Source organism: Dioscorea cayenensis, chromosome 7 (assembly GCF_009730915.1).
Source record: "Dioscorea cayenensis subsp. rotundata cultivar TDr96_F1 chromosome 7, TDr96_F1_v2_PseudoChromosome.rev07_lg8_w22 25.fasta, whole genome shotgun sequence".
In the NCBI taxonomy this organism is placed as follows: Eukaryota; Viridiplantae; Streptophyta; class Magnoliopsida; order Dioscoreales; family Dioscoreaceae; genus Dioscorea; species Dioscorea cayenensis.
The window spans coordinates 31,240,099-31,257,046 of NC_052477.1; the positions used below are offsets into that span (position 1 = coordinate 31,240,099).

The 16,948-nt window shown below is 35.4% G+C and overlaps 1 protein-coding gene and 1 pseudogene across 1 annotated transcript; one reads left to right on the top strand and one right to left on the bottom strand.

Annotated features, from left to right (window-relative positions):
• Positions 1–1,188: 1,188 nt before the first annotated feature.
• LOC120265936 lies at positions 1,189–3,712 on the bottom strand (annotated as a pseudogene).
• An 11,987-nt stretch (positions 3,713–15,699) lies between these two features.
• On the top strand, positions 15,700–16,809 carry LOC120264337. The gene is made up of 2 exons (XM_039272145.1): positions 15,700–16,140; positions 16,229–16,809. Exons 1-2 carry the CDS (start codon positions 15,805–15,807, stop codon positions 16,673–16,675), a joined length of 783 nt encoding a protein of 260 aa, XP_039128079.1. The 5' UTR covers positions 15,700–15,804; the 3' UTR covers positions 16,676–16,809.
• The last annotated feature ends 139 nt before the right edge of the window (positions 16,810–16,948 follow it).

Below are 16,948 nucleotides of genomic sequence, written 5' to 3' on the forward strand. Positions count from 1 at the left end.
AATAGACTCAAAATGGATTTGATGATGAAAAAGTGGTTGTTATAAGAAAATAATATATGAAAAGAATATTATAAGAATATTCTTTTTTGGGATAAAATTTGAGATTTGTGGTTGGAGTAAAATTTCCTGTAGTAAGACCAAATTTGGGATTTGGGATAGAAATTTGGGATTGTGGGTTGGAGATGGTTAAATCTAATTTATACTTATAAAAAAAATTTATAAATAAATAAACTACTTATAACCACACGAGCCATATATTAATTTAGATATTACCCTTAAAAAAAGATGTGTCAAGTAATATTTCACATATGAGTTTTTGTTAATGATGTATGTTTAAATGAACTAATTTTTTTTATTTCTTTCATAGACAAAATCGATAAATAAATAATGAAGCAAAAGACAAACCAATACGGAGTAAATGATTAAATTATAATGAAAACTAAAATTAATGGATAAAATCATAACTTTTAAAGTTAAATGATCACTATGAAAAAGATAAAAAAAATTATTTACCCATTCTTTTATTATTAATGAGCTTATATTAGAAAAGTGGATATATATTATATACAAATATAAGTATAGCTTATATTATTACATTAGGGATTTTGTTCATTCTGAATTAATTTAGTCTATCTAGCTTTGATTATTTTTTTTAAAGGATTTAGTTGATGAAATTTGAATCCTATAGGCATTTTATCTATATATTCTCCAACCTCAATTTAAATTTTACATTTTATTTTAAGTTTTATTATTCTTAATTTGACTTATATAGATAATAAAAAGAATTATTCATTTTGTACTTGAATCATCCTCGATGGAATAATATCCGACTTACCTTTTCTACTTCGAATGGCCTATATATATATATACTTGTGATAGACTTAAAGCTAGTTATTTTGTCTTTGGATATCATTATTATTATTTTTTATATTTAGCCATTGTTTGTATTTGTTATTTTTTAATATATTTATAATTTATCTATTTTATTCAATAAATAATAATAATAATGAAAGTTTGTTCATAACAATTATCACTTGATCAAATAAAAATTGATTGATTTCATCTCACATTTTTTTTAGCTTATTTATTTTCAAGCTGCTTTTGAGATATGATGTGAATTAAAAAAAAATAAAAAAAATAATACGAACAACCCTTATATAGGTTCTTGATCTCGAATTTTGATTTAAATGGAAAATAAAATATCAACTCTTTTATTGGAAAATGTTATTATATTTTCATAATCAATTTAACATCCAAACAGATATTATTTAGAAAAATTCAGAAAAAAAAAAAAACGTAAACCCAAAGAATAACCCGGTTCTGGTTATTACAACAATCTTGGACAAATGAGAGGATCTTGTCCAGTAGAATCATGGCTAGTTTAACAAATTGGTAAATCCTTGGGAGGTGGTAACAAAGACTCATTTGGTCCTTTCCCGTTGTCCACAACAAAGGCCATCTTCAACCCCCAAGTAGTGTGCACTTCTAAATGACAATGTAAAAACCAGACTCCTACAGGCCAAGGAAAGGTGATGGTAAGCACATCATCAAATCAACTTAAAAGTGTATTTGAAAATATATAGTAATATAATAAAAAATTACCCGGATTATCGGCTCTGAATCGAATAGCGGTCCATCCTCCAGAGGGAACACCAATGGTATTCCTCTCAATGGGATCAATAAGATTAAATGTTTTTGGAGATGTTTTTGGATCATAATTTCCTAACCCACGCCCAACCGCAAAGAAATTAAATCCATGCAAATGAAGTGGGTGGTTTTCGGGGACAATGATCCCTGTGTCTTGTAATACAATTTGCACGGTTGAGTTATAAGCAAGCGGATACAGCCTTGTCCCACTCATGGTTTGCCTGTTTGCTGGACCACTGCTTGTGAAATTGAAGGCTATGGGAGGGTTTCCGGGGAAATCTTTTGTGAAAACCCCACTTATGTTGAAATAATGCGCTTGAAGGAGCGGAGTGGTTGGCATCACAAAGCTCACATTGTTAATGGCTGCCACAGCCCGACTTCCATTGCCTGCTGCGCAAGTGGGGCATGGGTTGATGCCCAGACCAACTGTGAACAAAAGGGAATGGTCCACTTTCAAAGGCACTTTGGCTGGATATTGTTCGGAGTTTAGGCTACGGAGTGAATCAATGAAGTTGGATGCCACAGGGGTTGCATTCTGAGGAGGAGGATTGGTGGTCGTAATAGTACTTGTGGCGACAGTGTTGGTGTAATGAACAGTGGCGGTAGCGGTCTTGTTATCCACAGCAATAGGAGAATCCATGAAGGGAGAGGTAGTCACAAGGTATCGTCCTGCACCTTGATCAGCAGTCAAGAGCACATTTGTGGTTTGGCCTGGTGCTATCAGTATTGTATCCGTCTTAAATGGCTTAGTGTACACAGCATCCACTTCCACAACTGTCAGTTGATGCCCAGCAACCTTGAAAAATAGCTCCTCATTGAGCGCAGCATTGATAATCCTAAGCATGTATGTCTTCCCACTATCCACCTTCAGTTTGAAGCCATCTGCGTGTTCGAAATCATCCAACAATTTGTAAAAAAAAAAAAAAAGTTGGTAGCTAGACTAAATCACATGAAAATCATCATTACTGTTAGTCACCAAACTTCAATATATTTTACCTTGTGAAGTGGCACAAGTTGACATAGGCCCCTGGATGACCATTGATAGTGTGCGCATCTGAAACATTTGGAGCCAGACCGGATTTTAGGGCCTCATTGATCACTGCTTCTGTGTCAGACTTCCACCATTCTCCTGTTAATATTTTGAGTCATTGGTTCAAAGCACACAAAATTTTAATTATGACAAATTATGGATATGAATACGAAATCTTTTGTTGTAAAGTAAGACGACGGTGATCCTCGTTTGTATAATTGTATAATACCTAAGATGACAATCACCTCCTTGTGAGGAGCAGGAAATGGGTAAGGCACATGAAGCTTGGGCAAAATGACGATGCCTCCGTGCACAGTAGCCCTGAGCCATAGGATGTGGGCATGCCACAGAAGGGTGCCTCTTTGCCCGGTTATTGTGAAATTGTACACATAACTTTGTTTTGGTTGGATTGGGCACTGAGTGATATAAGCCGGCCCATCAGCCCATCCGGTCCTAATTTGTCTAATCCCATGCCTAATAAATTACAGAGATTGTGCCATACAGTTGTATATATTAATTACCAGTCATTCATCATTCCACATTGAAGTAATAATTTGAATTTGAAAGGAAAAAGAGCTAGCCTTTGTTAGTGAGTTGCTTGCTTACCAGTGAATGGTCACATTATATTTGACGTGGTTTGTGACCTTGACAAGCACATTGTCGCCTTCTCTTGCATACAAGGTTGGTCCTGGGAACTTGCCATTCACCGTCACAATGGGTTTACTAGAGCATAGCCTCGTAGTGTTCTTCATCACCACCTGAACCAACCAACCAACCGAATTTCATTTCTTGATTTTTCAGGCAGGCACAGCCCAGCAAGTATCTGTATGTATGTATTGTCTGTTGAGGGAAATTAACATGTTAAATTACTTACATTGAACTTGTAGTGCCGGACCATGCCATCAACAAGCAATGGCCACAGGCAGAGCACCAGCACGAAGGATCTAGTCCATGACTCCATGATCTCGTTCTCTCTTCTTCTGTCCTGCTCTATTATTTATGTGGGAATTATTAATGTGTCTGTATGGAATGACAGGGCAGGGCAGGGCAAGGCAAGGCAAGCTTATATAGGGTTAACCTTCCTTGAGGATGCGAGGTCGTTTTTGCTATTAGGTGAAAGAGCCTTGATAAATAAGGTGTTTGCAAACTAACTATAGCCTTGCCTGCTGTCTGCCCTCACATTACTTCAGTTCTACATAAAGTACATAGATTTTGGTAGATATATCTCCCTTCAAATTATGATAAATTCAGATCCAATGCTTTTGTGTTTCCAAGCCTTCACACATAATAGTTCTGTTTATGTATAAAAAAAAACACACATCAATAATACTAGCAGCTGCTTGATCGGTTTCTTCTGCATGTGACTGACTGCAGACTAGAATTTTTCTGCTTAATTGCATGAGGGTTGACTTAATTAGACTCAATTTTTCTGTGGTTTGTCACTACAACTTAGTTCGCACTTCAATTAAATTAAATCACTAATTTTGGGAAGAAGTGAAGGTGTAAGTCATATCTGGATTGAAAAAACAAAAAGACTGCCTGATAGACTCGTAATACACATCCAATTATCTCTGAGTTTGTCATCATTATTATTAGTATTATTTTGAGTTTTACTGTTTGATTGCTAAATGAATCACCAACATAATAAACAACCCTAAGATAATATGGCTGTGAATGAGCCAAGATTGGGTTAGACCCAGCTCAAACTCGGTTTGAAATTAAGTCTAACTAGAGCTCGAAATTAGCCCCAGCTTTGATGGGCCTGGTTCGGTTTAACTTGAAATTAAAATATAACTAATTTGTTTTAAAGAATTCAAATTCCATTTATTTAGTTCAAAATTAAATTTTAATTTATGGCTCAATGATAAATAAAACAAGCTATATGATATATTTTCAACTGTCCCTAGCCTCTGTAATTAGCTCAATATCTTCAGTTTTTACAGAGACAATTCAGTGAACAACTTATTCTTACTCTACCAAGATTACTGATTGTATGGGTAGGTAAACAAGGCCTAAATACTTCTAGAAAGAGAATATGAATGGTTGTGCGTCCTAATCGAAAAAATTTCTTCCCAGATCAGACCGCTATCCGTCCGAGGTTTTCATGAAAATAAAAGGCCACCCTCATGTTATGTTCCTCTCCTTGACAGGGCCATTCAGACTAGCATGCCTCACAAACAAGGTTCCTTGTTCTGTAGTTTTAGCAGATATATAGAAGCTACTACACAGGCGATTTGTTAGATGGAGTAAGGGCTCCCCGCTGGTACAAATCATGGAAGTTTTGGATTATACATAATACAATTTTTACAACTTCAGTTATTTTGACGTACAAGGATGATGAAGATGTTTTGGCACCTCTAAATTAATCTGGGTGTCCTTAGCTTTCTCAGTGGAACTCACTTTCACAGATTAGGTTGAAGTCGCCATCCAAACATACACCTCAATATATCATCACCCATATAAAGAAGACAAAGTAAACTGCTACTCTGGTAATCATAAATGAAATTCTGAAAAGGAATTGAAGCTGTCACATACACAGATGATACAATGATACAAGTCAACTAATTCATCCTCTGTGAGAGGCTGAGAACTTCACGTTCACAATCGTGAATGACCTATATATATATGATGAATAAGGCAGGCCACCCAAAAGCCCATGGAAAATATACAAATGCGGAAAGTGGGGAGTGGACCTGGCTTTCCTCTGCAAATGCATGTGCGGGCCGGCCAAATGTGCATTCTACTTATCGTCTCAACGGGCCCAAAGATAATGTGCGAATAGAACAAGAAGAATACACACACGCATTATGTTTTATGTTTATGTCCATTTATTATTTCAGAATACTAGTGCACAGGAGATTCGTTTCGCTTCTCCAGACCATCCATCCACCAAGGGTCGCTCAAAGCTCATCAAGGGAAGGCCCTGCAAGATAAATTATATAGAGAGGTAAGCAAAATCAGTTTCCGGCACCCTTTTCTCATGGTGTTCCTCATTTTTCTTTTCCTGTTGAATTGCATTCATAATGTCGATCACGATGGTATAATCACTCAAAAATAGCCCCTCAGATTTTTCTTCTATTTTTTTCGGTCTTTCACTGTAAACGCCTCATTAGTCCTCTACTTTTCGAAAACGTGCCCACTCAGGAAAAACCTCATTCAGTCCCTCTACTTTTAAAAACGTGCCCACCCTAGAGCAAGCTGCAGCACATTCTCAAAAGTAGAGGACCAATGAGCATTTTTAACTAAGTGGTCTCCCATTTTTCAAAAGTAGAGGGACTAGTCGAGCATTTCCCGAAAGTAGAGACTCAAAAAGAGAAGAGAAAATGAGAGGACCAACTAGGGTATTATACCTTTTCTGATCTAACAAGATGTCCCTAATAAGTGAATCTCTTAATTTTGTGTGCATTATCTTTCTATCTATCTGGTCTCCAGTATACCCTACACTTAGGAACGATCGGAGGCAATACATATACTCTATTGCTAGTGCTTTTCGTTGTCCTTCTCTCCCTTTCTCTCGCTCATTTGTTTATTGTTTATTCGCCCAAATATTGTTGACATTATTGTTTATAAATCCACAAAGAATCAATTCCAAACAATGTTGCTGATAACCCTAATCTCTGAGATCTGGTTAGTTCCACATTTCCAATACTTTTGGTTGGTTTTTTTTAATCAGAGTGGTCTAGACCCATAAGATTTCTTAGGCTCGCGACGGTCACGAGCATAAATAAATCCATAATTGGGTAGGACGTTGTGTTGGCCTAGCGTTCTTACACCTAACTTCAAGTGACTAATTTTTTTTTTTAAAAAAAAAGGTGAATAAACCACTGATTTATTGAAAAGAAAGATGACAGTACAAAGTGGGAGATCCTCTCACCAGAAGTGAGGGGGTACAAAATACAGTAAATAAAACAGAGAGACAAAAAGTAGATAAAAGTTTAAGCAGGCGGAAGACACCGTCTGGCATCTCACCCCCAATTGACTATTTTGTTTGACTTAGATTTGTCCTTGCTTGCTTTTTTGCTTAGTCCTGGCAGATCAAATCATTCAAAGGTTTTTTTTAATAAAGCTGCAAAGCAGTTAATAACACCGACACTTAACAAAACACCAAATAGCTGCAGGGCAGCAAACACTCCAACAACCTACATACTTTTAAAATCTAAAATCAAATTTGGTGTAGATGTTCATCAGCCAATAAGATATTTCCCTCTTTTGATGAAATACAGACAGTTGTGGAGACTTCCTTCCCTCAACAGCAGCTTTATCAGCTACAACATTCTGTTCCCCGGAGATCAACTCGATGTGAAGCATTTCATCTTGAAATAGGACATTTTCGATATTACTCACAACAACTGAATTCTCCAATTGCCTTGCTCCATCTGGTCTTTGATGGCACTCAAGATTTCAACACAGCCTGTGAGTACACCACCAATCTTGACACCCCAATTAGTAACCAGCTGAAGAGCCAACTCCATCGCCTTGGCCGCTGCCTCCATGCATGTTTGGCTGAGCTCATCATCATTGTGTATAACAACAAAACCCATTCCTCTTGCTGTGTCATCAAAAGACCAAGTTGCATCAGTAAATAATAATAGTTTGGCATAAGAATGATGTTCAAAATTTAAGAGGAACTTCTCCATGTTATACTCCATTCCATCAATGTATTTTTAACATGGTCAATGGCCTTGCAACTAATTTTCATAAAAATCTAGTCGATCGCCTTCAAAGATTACATCACACCGAGCTTTCTAAATCAGTCATAGAGTAGCAGCCATGATAGAAGTAGCCAAACTTGGGTTCCTGGAATCATAAGGATTTAACCAACAACCATATGCTATGTTCCCACTTAACCTGATGTTGGAACCCAGGTATACATTGATCCGGGTCCAAGTATCATTGATTTTGGGGCAATGGATAAATGGATAATTCAAATTTTCCAAATCACAACCACAAAAAATAGAAAGATTGGAAGGGACCATGCTGAGAGCATTGAGATAATCATAATCCAAAATCTTACCATGAAGTAAATGTTAAGTCAACAATTATGGCTCACTAACCGGCGCATGTGAGAAATGTGAGTGAGATTAAACTAAGATTAGGTGGGTTAATTGATAGTTAATTATCCAACTCTTACCTATAAATAGGCAAGAAGATGGAGCTGTCAATTATACTATTTGAAAGTGAAAAGAGTGAGGATGAGAGAAAGTGGAGAGAAAAAAAAAAATTTGAGAGGTAACATTTTTCTCATGGTATTAGAGAGAGTAACTCTTTATTATTAGAGAGATTATAACTCGAATTTTTGGACGTGGTTTATACTCGCATTTATTTAGGGGTTTTTCACATAAAATAAGTGTCTTTTATTAAAAGGCCAAGTCACTCCACAACAAGTTTTTTTTCAAGAGGGAACTCTACACTCTACGTATGGTGGAATCCAAATCAGTGACGGAACACTTGAACACAAATCCTCTATTTTCCCAACTCACATCATTGGGACACAAAATAGAGTCAAGTGAACGTGCAGAACTTCTACTCTAAAGTTTATCATACTCATATAATCAACTCGTTATCAACTTAACAAACAATGTCCTTACAGACATTCTAGTCTTCGATGACATTACATTTGCTATTATGGAGGAATAGAGTCTGTACAAGAATGAGAAAGACAAGTTGGCAAGTTCGCAATAAGTGGAGGCCTTGACAAAATTGAGAGGAATATCAATATAACGTGGCTCCAATGGGAGCCACAATCATGACAGATCAAAATCAAGGAGTAAGAAGACTTTCAAATGCTACCGCTATAGTAAGAAAGGTCACTTAAAGAAGGATTGTTGGTATCTATATAAGAAAGATTCCAATCCTCAAAGAGATGTTACAAACACTTCAAATGATGGAGATGCCATAGTGTGTGAAGCAGTAATGACTACATGGAAAAGATTTGGGGATGTGTGGCTTCTCAATTCAGCAGCCATGTTTTAAATTTTTAATATGACCTTTTAAAGAGAATGGTTCCACCATTATGAACTTATCTGTGGAGGATCAATATACAATTGCAATGATCAAGCCTTGAAGATCATTGGTATTGACACCATTAAGTTGAAGATGTATGATGGCATGGTTTGGACTATTCAAGAAGTCAAACATGTGGAGAGTCTGAAGGAGAACATGTTGTTTATAGAACAATCTGATGATCTTGGTTGCAAAATTGAAGTCCAGAAAGAGACCATGATAATAATTTAAGAAGCATTGGAATGTATGACAGGGGACAAGATAGCTGCAAATTTATACATGCTGAATTGAGAGATTTTGCAAGAAAAAGAAGCTTCAGTTGCTAAGAGTAATCCAAGTGAAAGATGCGCAATGGCATAGCAAAGGAAACATAGACATATGTTAGAGCAAGGAATGAAGATTGTTGCAGAGAAAAATCTACTTCCAAGTCTCACAAAGATAACACTACCCTTTTGTGAGCAAGCCATTATGAGCAATTAGCATCAACTAAAATTTAACACATTTAATTCTAGAATTAGTTCAATTTGAGATGTGGTAAACACCAGTTACATTCATGGGAGGATTAAATTATTTTATACTATTTATTGATGACTATTTCAGGAGATGTTGCGTGTATTCTATCAAGAGAGACGTAGATGTGTTTCAGGTCTTTAAATTTTATAAAATGGGGTGGAACTTGAATCTAGCGAGAAGATTAAGTGCTTGAGGGCGGATAATAAAGGGGAATACACTGACAAAGAATTTGATGAATTCTGTAAACAAGAAGGTATCACAAGGAAATTCACTACAGCATACACTCTTCAACAAAATAACATGGCAGTGCAGATGAACAGGACTCTGTTGGAAAGAACAAGAGCAATGATAGGAGCTCTAGACCTAGACAAAAAAATCTTGGAAAAAGTAGTTAGCACAGCTTGTTATGAGGTGAATAGGGATTCATCAACTATAATTGAGTTGAAGACATTGATGGGGATGTGGACTAGTAAGCCAATTGACTATTCAAACATTAACATATTTGGAAGACTTGTGTATGTGATGTACAATGCCCAAGAAACTAGAAAACTGAACCCAAAATCCGGGAAATGTATATTCTTGAGATATGCTGAAAGTGTCAAGGGGTACCAATTGTGGGATCCCACTACCCACAAGGTTGTCATTAGCAGGGATATTATATCAGTACAAGTGGAGAACATAGACACTATATCAGTACATAGACACTATATCAGTAAAATGTGATAGCACTTTAAAAGAAGCTGAAACTATACTAGAGCACGAGGTACAAGAGCCAGCTGAATCTAAAGTTCCAAAAGTTTGGCATCCAACTCGTACAACAAAGATAAAAAGTTGGCATTTTAACTATATTATAGAGGGTAATATTGCATACTGCCTTCTAGGTGAAGATAAAGAGCTATCAACTCTTCAAGAAACAGTGAAAAATTCAGACGCATCTCAGTGGATGACAATAATGGAAAAAGAAATTAAGCCCTTCATAAAAATATAACACGGGAACTGGTGTCACTACGTCTAGGAAGAAAACCCATTGGCAATAAATGGGTCTAAAAGATCAATCATAATAGTGATAATCAAATAGATCGCTATCGTGCTAGATTGGTAATGAAAGGATATGCTAAGAAAGAAGGAATCGACTGCAATGAAATATTTTCCCTTATCGCTCGACTCACAATGGTCCAAGTAGTTTTGGCGATGTGTGTTACATTCAACTTATACTTAAGCAGATAGATGACAAAAGTGGATTTCTTCACTGAGATCCTAAAGAAGAGATCTACATGCTCCAGCCAAAAGAATTTGAAAAAAAAAGGTAAGGAGAACTTGGTTTGCAGGTTGAATGTCACACACCGAACCCGGCTCCCCGAAACCGATGCGCTGGCAAATGATCACACACCCATAATGCATAGCACAATAGGCATGCAAGGCCTCATAACCTATCTCAAAATAGAACATACAATCTAACAAAACTATAAATTCCAAAAATAAAAATATAAAATATACAAAATTTACTAAATGCAAGCTCAAAGTTTACAATACAAACAAAAATTTAGCTCAAATTACACCAAGGACAAATCTGCTACTTGTTCACTCCTGCTAATCTATTATACTCCTGATCTTGAAAAAAATTTAACAACCAGATTATGAGTTTAAAAGCCCAGTAAGTAACCCACAAAAAATATTTGGATCATGTGAAATTTCAAAAATTCATAAACAAAACAAATCATATCAGATGGTATAAATATTTACCAAAATATAGTTCATTAAATCAAAGTGGTTCAACAATATACAATTTAATAACAATAAAAAAAATGTCTCCTAATCACTATAGCCAAAACAAAATATCAGAGATCATTTATTTAAACTTGGTGACTTGAGTTAGAATTTCAGAGTTCATTTGTTTACCTTCGGTGATCCGAGCCAGAATATCAGAAATCATTATTCTTTCACCGACAGCAAGGTGCAAAACTATAGTCTCTTATTAGAGTTTTATGTAGACATGGTCAGTGTTCAACCGCTAGTGACAAGGTTAGTGCCTAGTAATTGAAGACTAAACATATTTATGACAAAATAACTTTAATGTCTGAAAACTAAGCTGAATATCAGAATTTCAGACAAACCAAGAAATTATAGTTAATTGAGGTTTTTACTGATACATCATGGACAAGTGCATCTATGATATGTGGTTTTGGTTTAATTATAGTTTTTAATTGCAATCTTATTGTGGTTGTAGGATCCATGGCCTCTTGTGTTGAGTCTAGACTAGTCAGTGAAGCACGAGCTCTGTTGATATCCCTCGAACAATACACATATCGAAGAATTCAACCGGACAACATATATGTGGTCTGCCAAAGTTTGGTTCAACTAATTTACAATGAAGATAGTGTTGTCTCATGGCACATTAGTGCAACATTGGAAGCAATCAAAAAGAAGCTTCATACTATGCCAATAGCGCAATTAGAAGTCATTTGTAGGGACTTCAATGTGGTAGCTCATAACATAGCTAATTTTGCTCGCTATAATCCGGCTTTGTCTCTTTTCCAACAAGGCATGGATCTTCCTCACTAGTTGAATGAGGCGGCTAAGAACATTGGCTTGTAGTTTTGATTTGTTTAGGTTGCATTTGTATTTCCTTTTAGCCTCCAGGCTTTATTTTACATAAAAAACCACATTGCTAGCAAGACTTTAAGTGGAAAGGGTGGAGTGAACTATGGAAGCTACCGGTAGCTCCCAAAGTCAATTTTTTTTATGGAAGTTTCTCCGTGGTAAACTCCACACTTAAGTTTTTTTTTTTTTACAGCTTGAGAATTGGATTGGGAGAGAACTATGCTTTTTATGGTTTATAGTTGGGAAACAACCGAACATGTTATTTAGCAGTGTAATAAAAGCATAATTTGTTAGTCTCATTGTGGATTTTGTTAGTGTAAATCTTGAGCAGATTATGAACTTATCCTTTGGGGGACTGGCTAGTTTTCAAACTTAAAGCTAGGATTGGTGACTAGAGATGCAAAGATCTGATTGTCTCTTGTGCTTGGGCTTTATGGAATGTCATGTGCAATTTAATTTTCAACAAAATCAATCCTAACTTCCATATTGTCTTCCAAAAGGGACTTCAATATGTCAAAGAGCACTCCAAGGATTTCACAACTTTCAAAAGAGAGTAGTTTCTCTCTTAACTTTACTTCCAAGCAGTTGTTCTCAGTTTTTACTGATGCCTCTTAGGTTGATGTCGCTACCCCCCACCGGTTTAGGGTTTGTTATAACCATTACCTCTAATCAAATTGTGTATATAGGTACTACTGCTGTGATTGTGGATTCTAGTTTTGTTGATGAATTTCTCACTGCCAAGTTAGCACTAGAGCATTGTTGCTGGAAGAGTTTGACCTCGGAGTTTCTCTACACGGACTGTCATAGTATATATGTGATCCTTCAAGAAGATGCTCAGGTCTCTTGGAGATATGCTGATATACTTGTAGCTTTGAGAGCTCTGTTGCGAAGGCTTTCTCTTATGGTGCTGGAGGTTATCCCTAGAGAGCACAATGCTATTACCAATGCTTTGGCTAATTATGCTAGAAACAATCCTTCACTCTCTTTGTTTCCATCGTGGTTTGGAGATCCCTCATTAGCACTAGGGAATTGTTGTTGAGTCTGCTTTTAGTTTTTGAGTCCATCTTTATTTTTAGATGTTTCCGTTTAGGTTTGTCATTGTTTTGTGTTTCTTAGTTGTTTTAGCTCCTTTGTCAAAAAAAAATCCATAAAGTTCTAGGATCCACAAAAGTGAGTTTGGAGATACAATTCAACTATAAAATAAAGCCTTGACTTCCTTTGCATCTATAACAATGTTGACGAAATCACTCATGTATCGGCTGAGACCCCAAACCAAGAGTGTGATCCCAGCTGTTCAATTACACTATGAAAGATTGATCTTACCCTTCATGCGCTTCATCACTCAAAAGCTTTGTCTAATTATCTATATTGTCTATCTCTCTATCTAATTGCAATTGCTATGCAAGAATTACAACCACTACTTGTTGTTTATCCCAGCTTTTATATCAGTTTGTCTTTAATAGCTTTGCACTCTCTTTCATCGTCCTTTTTTTAATAAAGTTATGATCACCCTAGGGGTGATGATGCCTCTATCCCCACCACAAATGGGAGATGGGAAATCCAGTTACTCATCTTAACATGTCATGCAAGTGAGGCGGGGCGGAGCGGGGCGGGGCAGGGAGGGGAATGGGATCCCCATCCCCGCTTCCCACGTGATTGGGATTCCCTGCCTCAAAATTTCTTGCAGGGGAGACTATTCACTCCCCCATGGAGATCCTACGAAGTTGGAGAATCTCCGTCCCACTAAATTTTTTTCTTATAACATTATACATGTAACACATCATATATGAAATTAAAAAAAATAAATAAAATATTCCTCAAAATAAACATAATATAATATATGAGAAAATAACAAACTAAATATTACAAATAACATAAAGTTTGAAAACAAATCAAAGGTACAAATTCATTTATAAAATTCATAATGCAAAAATTAGTTAAAAAATTTCAAATTTTATTATTTTTTAAAACTCAAATATTTGGTGATTATAATATTATATTAATATTAATTTTTTAATAAATAAAATTAATCATATGAGTCATTTAACAAATATTATATATATAATATTTAATTTAAAAGTCAGAAAATCCCCACGATGAACGGGATGGAGAATTCACTCCCAGTCCCCGCCCTGTGAGTTGGGGAGGAGTTTTCTTTCGTTCCACGCCCCACCCCGAGATATATTTCGGGGAATCCCCACCCCACTTGCATCTATCTTTCCGTCGCCATCCTTGCGGGGATCCTTGTTCACATATGGTATTGCATACAAAAATTTGATTTTTTAAATTATTTAATGCTAAGATAAGGATATTTGACAATTATCCTTTGTTCTTGCTCCAGTTCTAGTGGATGTTGTTTGGACTTATTTTCAGTTAATGCATGTGGTTTATCCACTTTTTTTCATACTATGAAATAGTATTCATTAAATTAAACACAAACTACGGTATAGAAACTTAAAAAAAATGCTTATTAATATAAATTAAAATATGAAATTCTTAGTTTATACAAGTATGACAAAATACTTATTTATAATTATATAAAATTTAAACTGCTAATATATAATTTTATTAGATAAAAAATCCTTGGGGAACCTATCTCAATTGGATTAAGGAATTGTCGGTCCCATAACCACCTCCAGGTTATTTTATTTTTTTTATTAAAAAAAAAACTCTCCTTCACTCCCTCTCTTACATGAGAAATGGCTTTATCATCATCATCATGTGGTTTTTACTTTTAATTTTTGAGACTTCTTGTACAAGCGCATAAGTTAATATTTTATATTAGCTCTGAGGTAGCTCTCTTAAATTAAAAAAAAAAAAGTTGCCAATCAAATTTTACTTGAATCTTTTTTTATATAGATTCCAATTCTTATATTAAATAATTCCATGTGTCCTATTTGTAAATTAATTGGTTTCAGTTTTTTTACTCTATATATAAATATGAAACGCTCTGATTTTTCTTTTGTTATTACTGCCTCGTGTAAGCAAATTTTTTATTTTAGGGCAAGTCAAGACACCAAAAATATAAATTTACAATTTGTAAGGGAATTCATGATTTGAATTAATTTCCTAAAACATTGGCTTTGTATTGTGTGTTCTTGTTTTTATATAAGAATGGATAAATCACTTCCATTTGAAAAACAAAAAAACAAAAAAAATTTAAAAAATTAATTAAGAAAAAATTAAAATGAATAAATTTATATATATTGAGAAAAATAGAAAAGTGAATAAACCTCAAGGCTAAAAAACTTAAAAGTAAATATAGTGAAGTCACACAACAAAAACAAATTTCACAAAAAGTGGAGAAACAATACCAAAAATAATGAGTGACACTATAACTAAAATCTAAAATAATATAAATGACAATCACAGATTAAAAAAACAAAAAAAAAAACAAACAATGGCTTTTTTTTAAGAGTTAGAATTCATAGGGTCTCCTACGTCACTAGTGAGTTCTCCATGAAGATAATTGGGATCATCTCCTCAATTTTAATTTTATTTTATTATTTTTTTACTATAGTTGCAAGCAATAAATATATAATCAATTTTATCATTGATTAAACGATAAAAAAGTGTTATGTAATTAGAAATATGATTATTTCTCTTTAGTGACATATATCAATAAATTACTTTAAAGAGTGTTCCCATAACATGATGTTGGTTTGCCGTGACAACCAAAAGAGTAAATTAAATGTTTTAGGTACAATAAAAAAAAAAGTGTATGGCATGACTTGGGTTTTTTTTTTCTTTTTTAGAATATTATATTTTTTTAATTACCTAAATAAGTAAATTTTAAAAATATTACACAATTATGAAAAACTGTAAAAAAAAAACAATATTTTTTTTTAAAAAAAAAAAGGCGCATCACTTGATTCACTTGTCACATTCTGGAAAAAAATAAACGCAAGAAATAGTGAAGCATGGGATATTGTTTATTCCATCTCGGGAACGAGAGGTGCAGAGGAGATCGAGTGGCAACCCTGCAACTGTGACCTGACACGGCCATAGAAATGATGAACACCTTGAACTCGATCCTGGCATCTTTCCCTCCCACAACCCCTGGCTTTGTCAGCTCGAAGAAGCTCTCCAACAACAAGAACAAGAAGAAAAAATTAGCTTTGTGCTTGTGTAACAAATCAGACGGCGCTGAACCTGAAAAAGAGGGGGATAAGCGCAAACAGGAGCTGCTTGCCCAGATTGCCATGCTTCAAGCTCAAAAGGTTCGCCTCACCAACTTCCTCGACGAACGCTCTGCTTACCTCACCCAGTTTGGGCAAGAAGCTGAGGCTGATTTCGATCAGATTGGTGAGAAAGCACTCAAGGATCTTGACGATGCTGGTGAGAGGGTCTGTTCCACTTTCATTGTGCCATCCTTACAAATATATATATATAAGAGGAAAATCTTTTTATACTTGCTTTGAAAAAATAATGCAGATAATGGAGAAGATGGATCTCCAGATGGAGGCTTTTGAAGAGTCCTCAGAAATAATAAGACAAGAGATTGCAAAGGACGAAAAGGTTCTGGAGGATTTTGAGGAGCAAATTGAGAGGGAGCGGAATCAAGATCTCTTCTTTAAGAGCCTCTCACAGAAAGCGCCTCCAGGAAAACAAGCAGCAGAAGTGCTGAAGCCTGTTAGGGAAACCATAACAAAGAACGCAGGATCCAAATTTCGGAGAAATATTTATCTTGGTTTGATGACTTTAGTATTTGGCACCATCGGCAATTACCTGATCACTTATCCCCAAGTGGAATGGAAGAAAGTCGCAGCTTTGGGATTGATACTCTTGGGTTTGCTTGTTCAGTACATTTACGAACGAAGCTTGTCAACAGCAACCATGGAGGAAATGGAAAATAAAGATAATCCTGGGGAAGATGGATGAAAATAGCAGTGTATTTTTTTGCTTCTTCTTTCTATGATGCTGCCAGGGTTGAGAAGCTTTGCTTTGTTGTGTGAACTATTGGAATACCGTGTACATACGTACTTAAACTATAGTTACTAAAAGAAATTGAAAAATTTATGTGAAGTAAATTATAATGGAAAAATCATAGGTAAAAAGCAGGTTTAATTAGACGGATCCGGTCCATCCGAGTTCACCACGCTTCACACTAGTTTCATTTCAACTAAACCTTGGCTCTTCGAGGCATCCAAGCGG

Excerpts from the sequence above, each read along its gene's own strand:
- LOC120264337 (XM_039272145.1), top strand. The coding sequence starts at position 15,805 with ATGATGAACACCTTGAACTCGATCCTGGCATCTTTCCCTCCCACAACC. Across the intron at positions 16,141-16,228 it reads TTGACGATGCTGGTGAGAGG|ATAATGGAGAAGATGGATCT; the intron begins GTCTGTTCCACT and ends AAAATAATGCAG.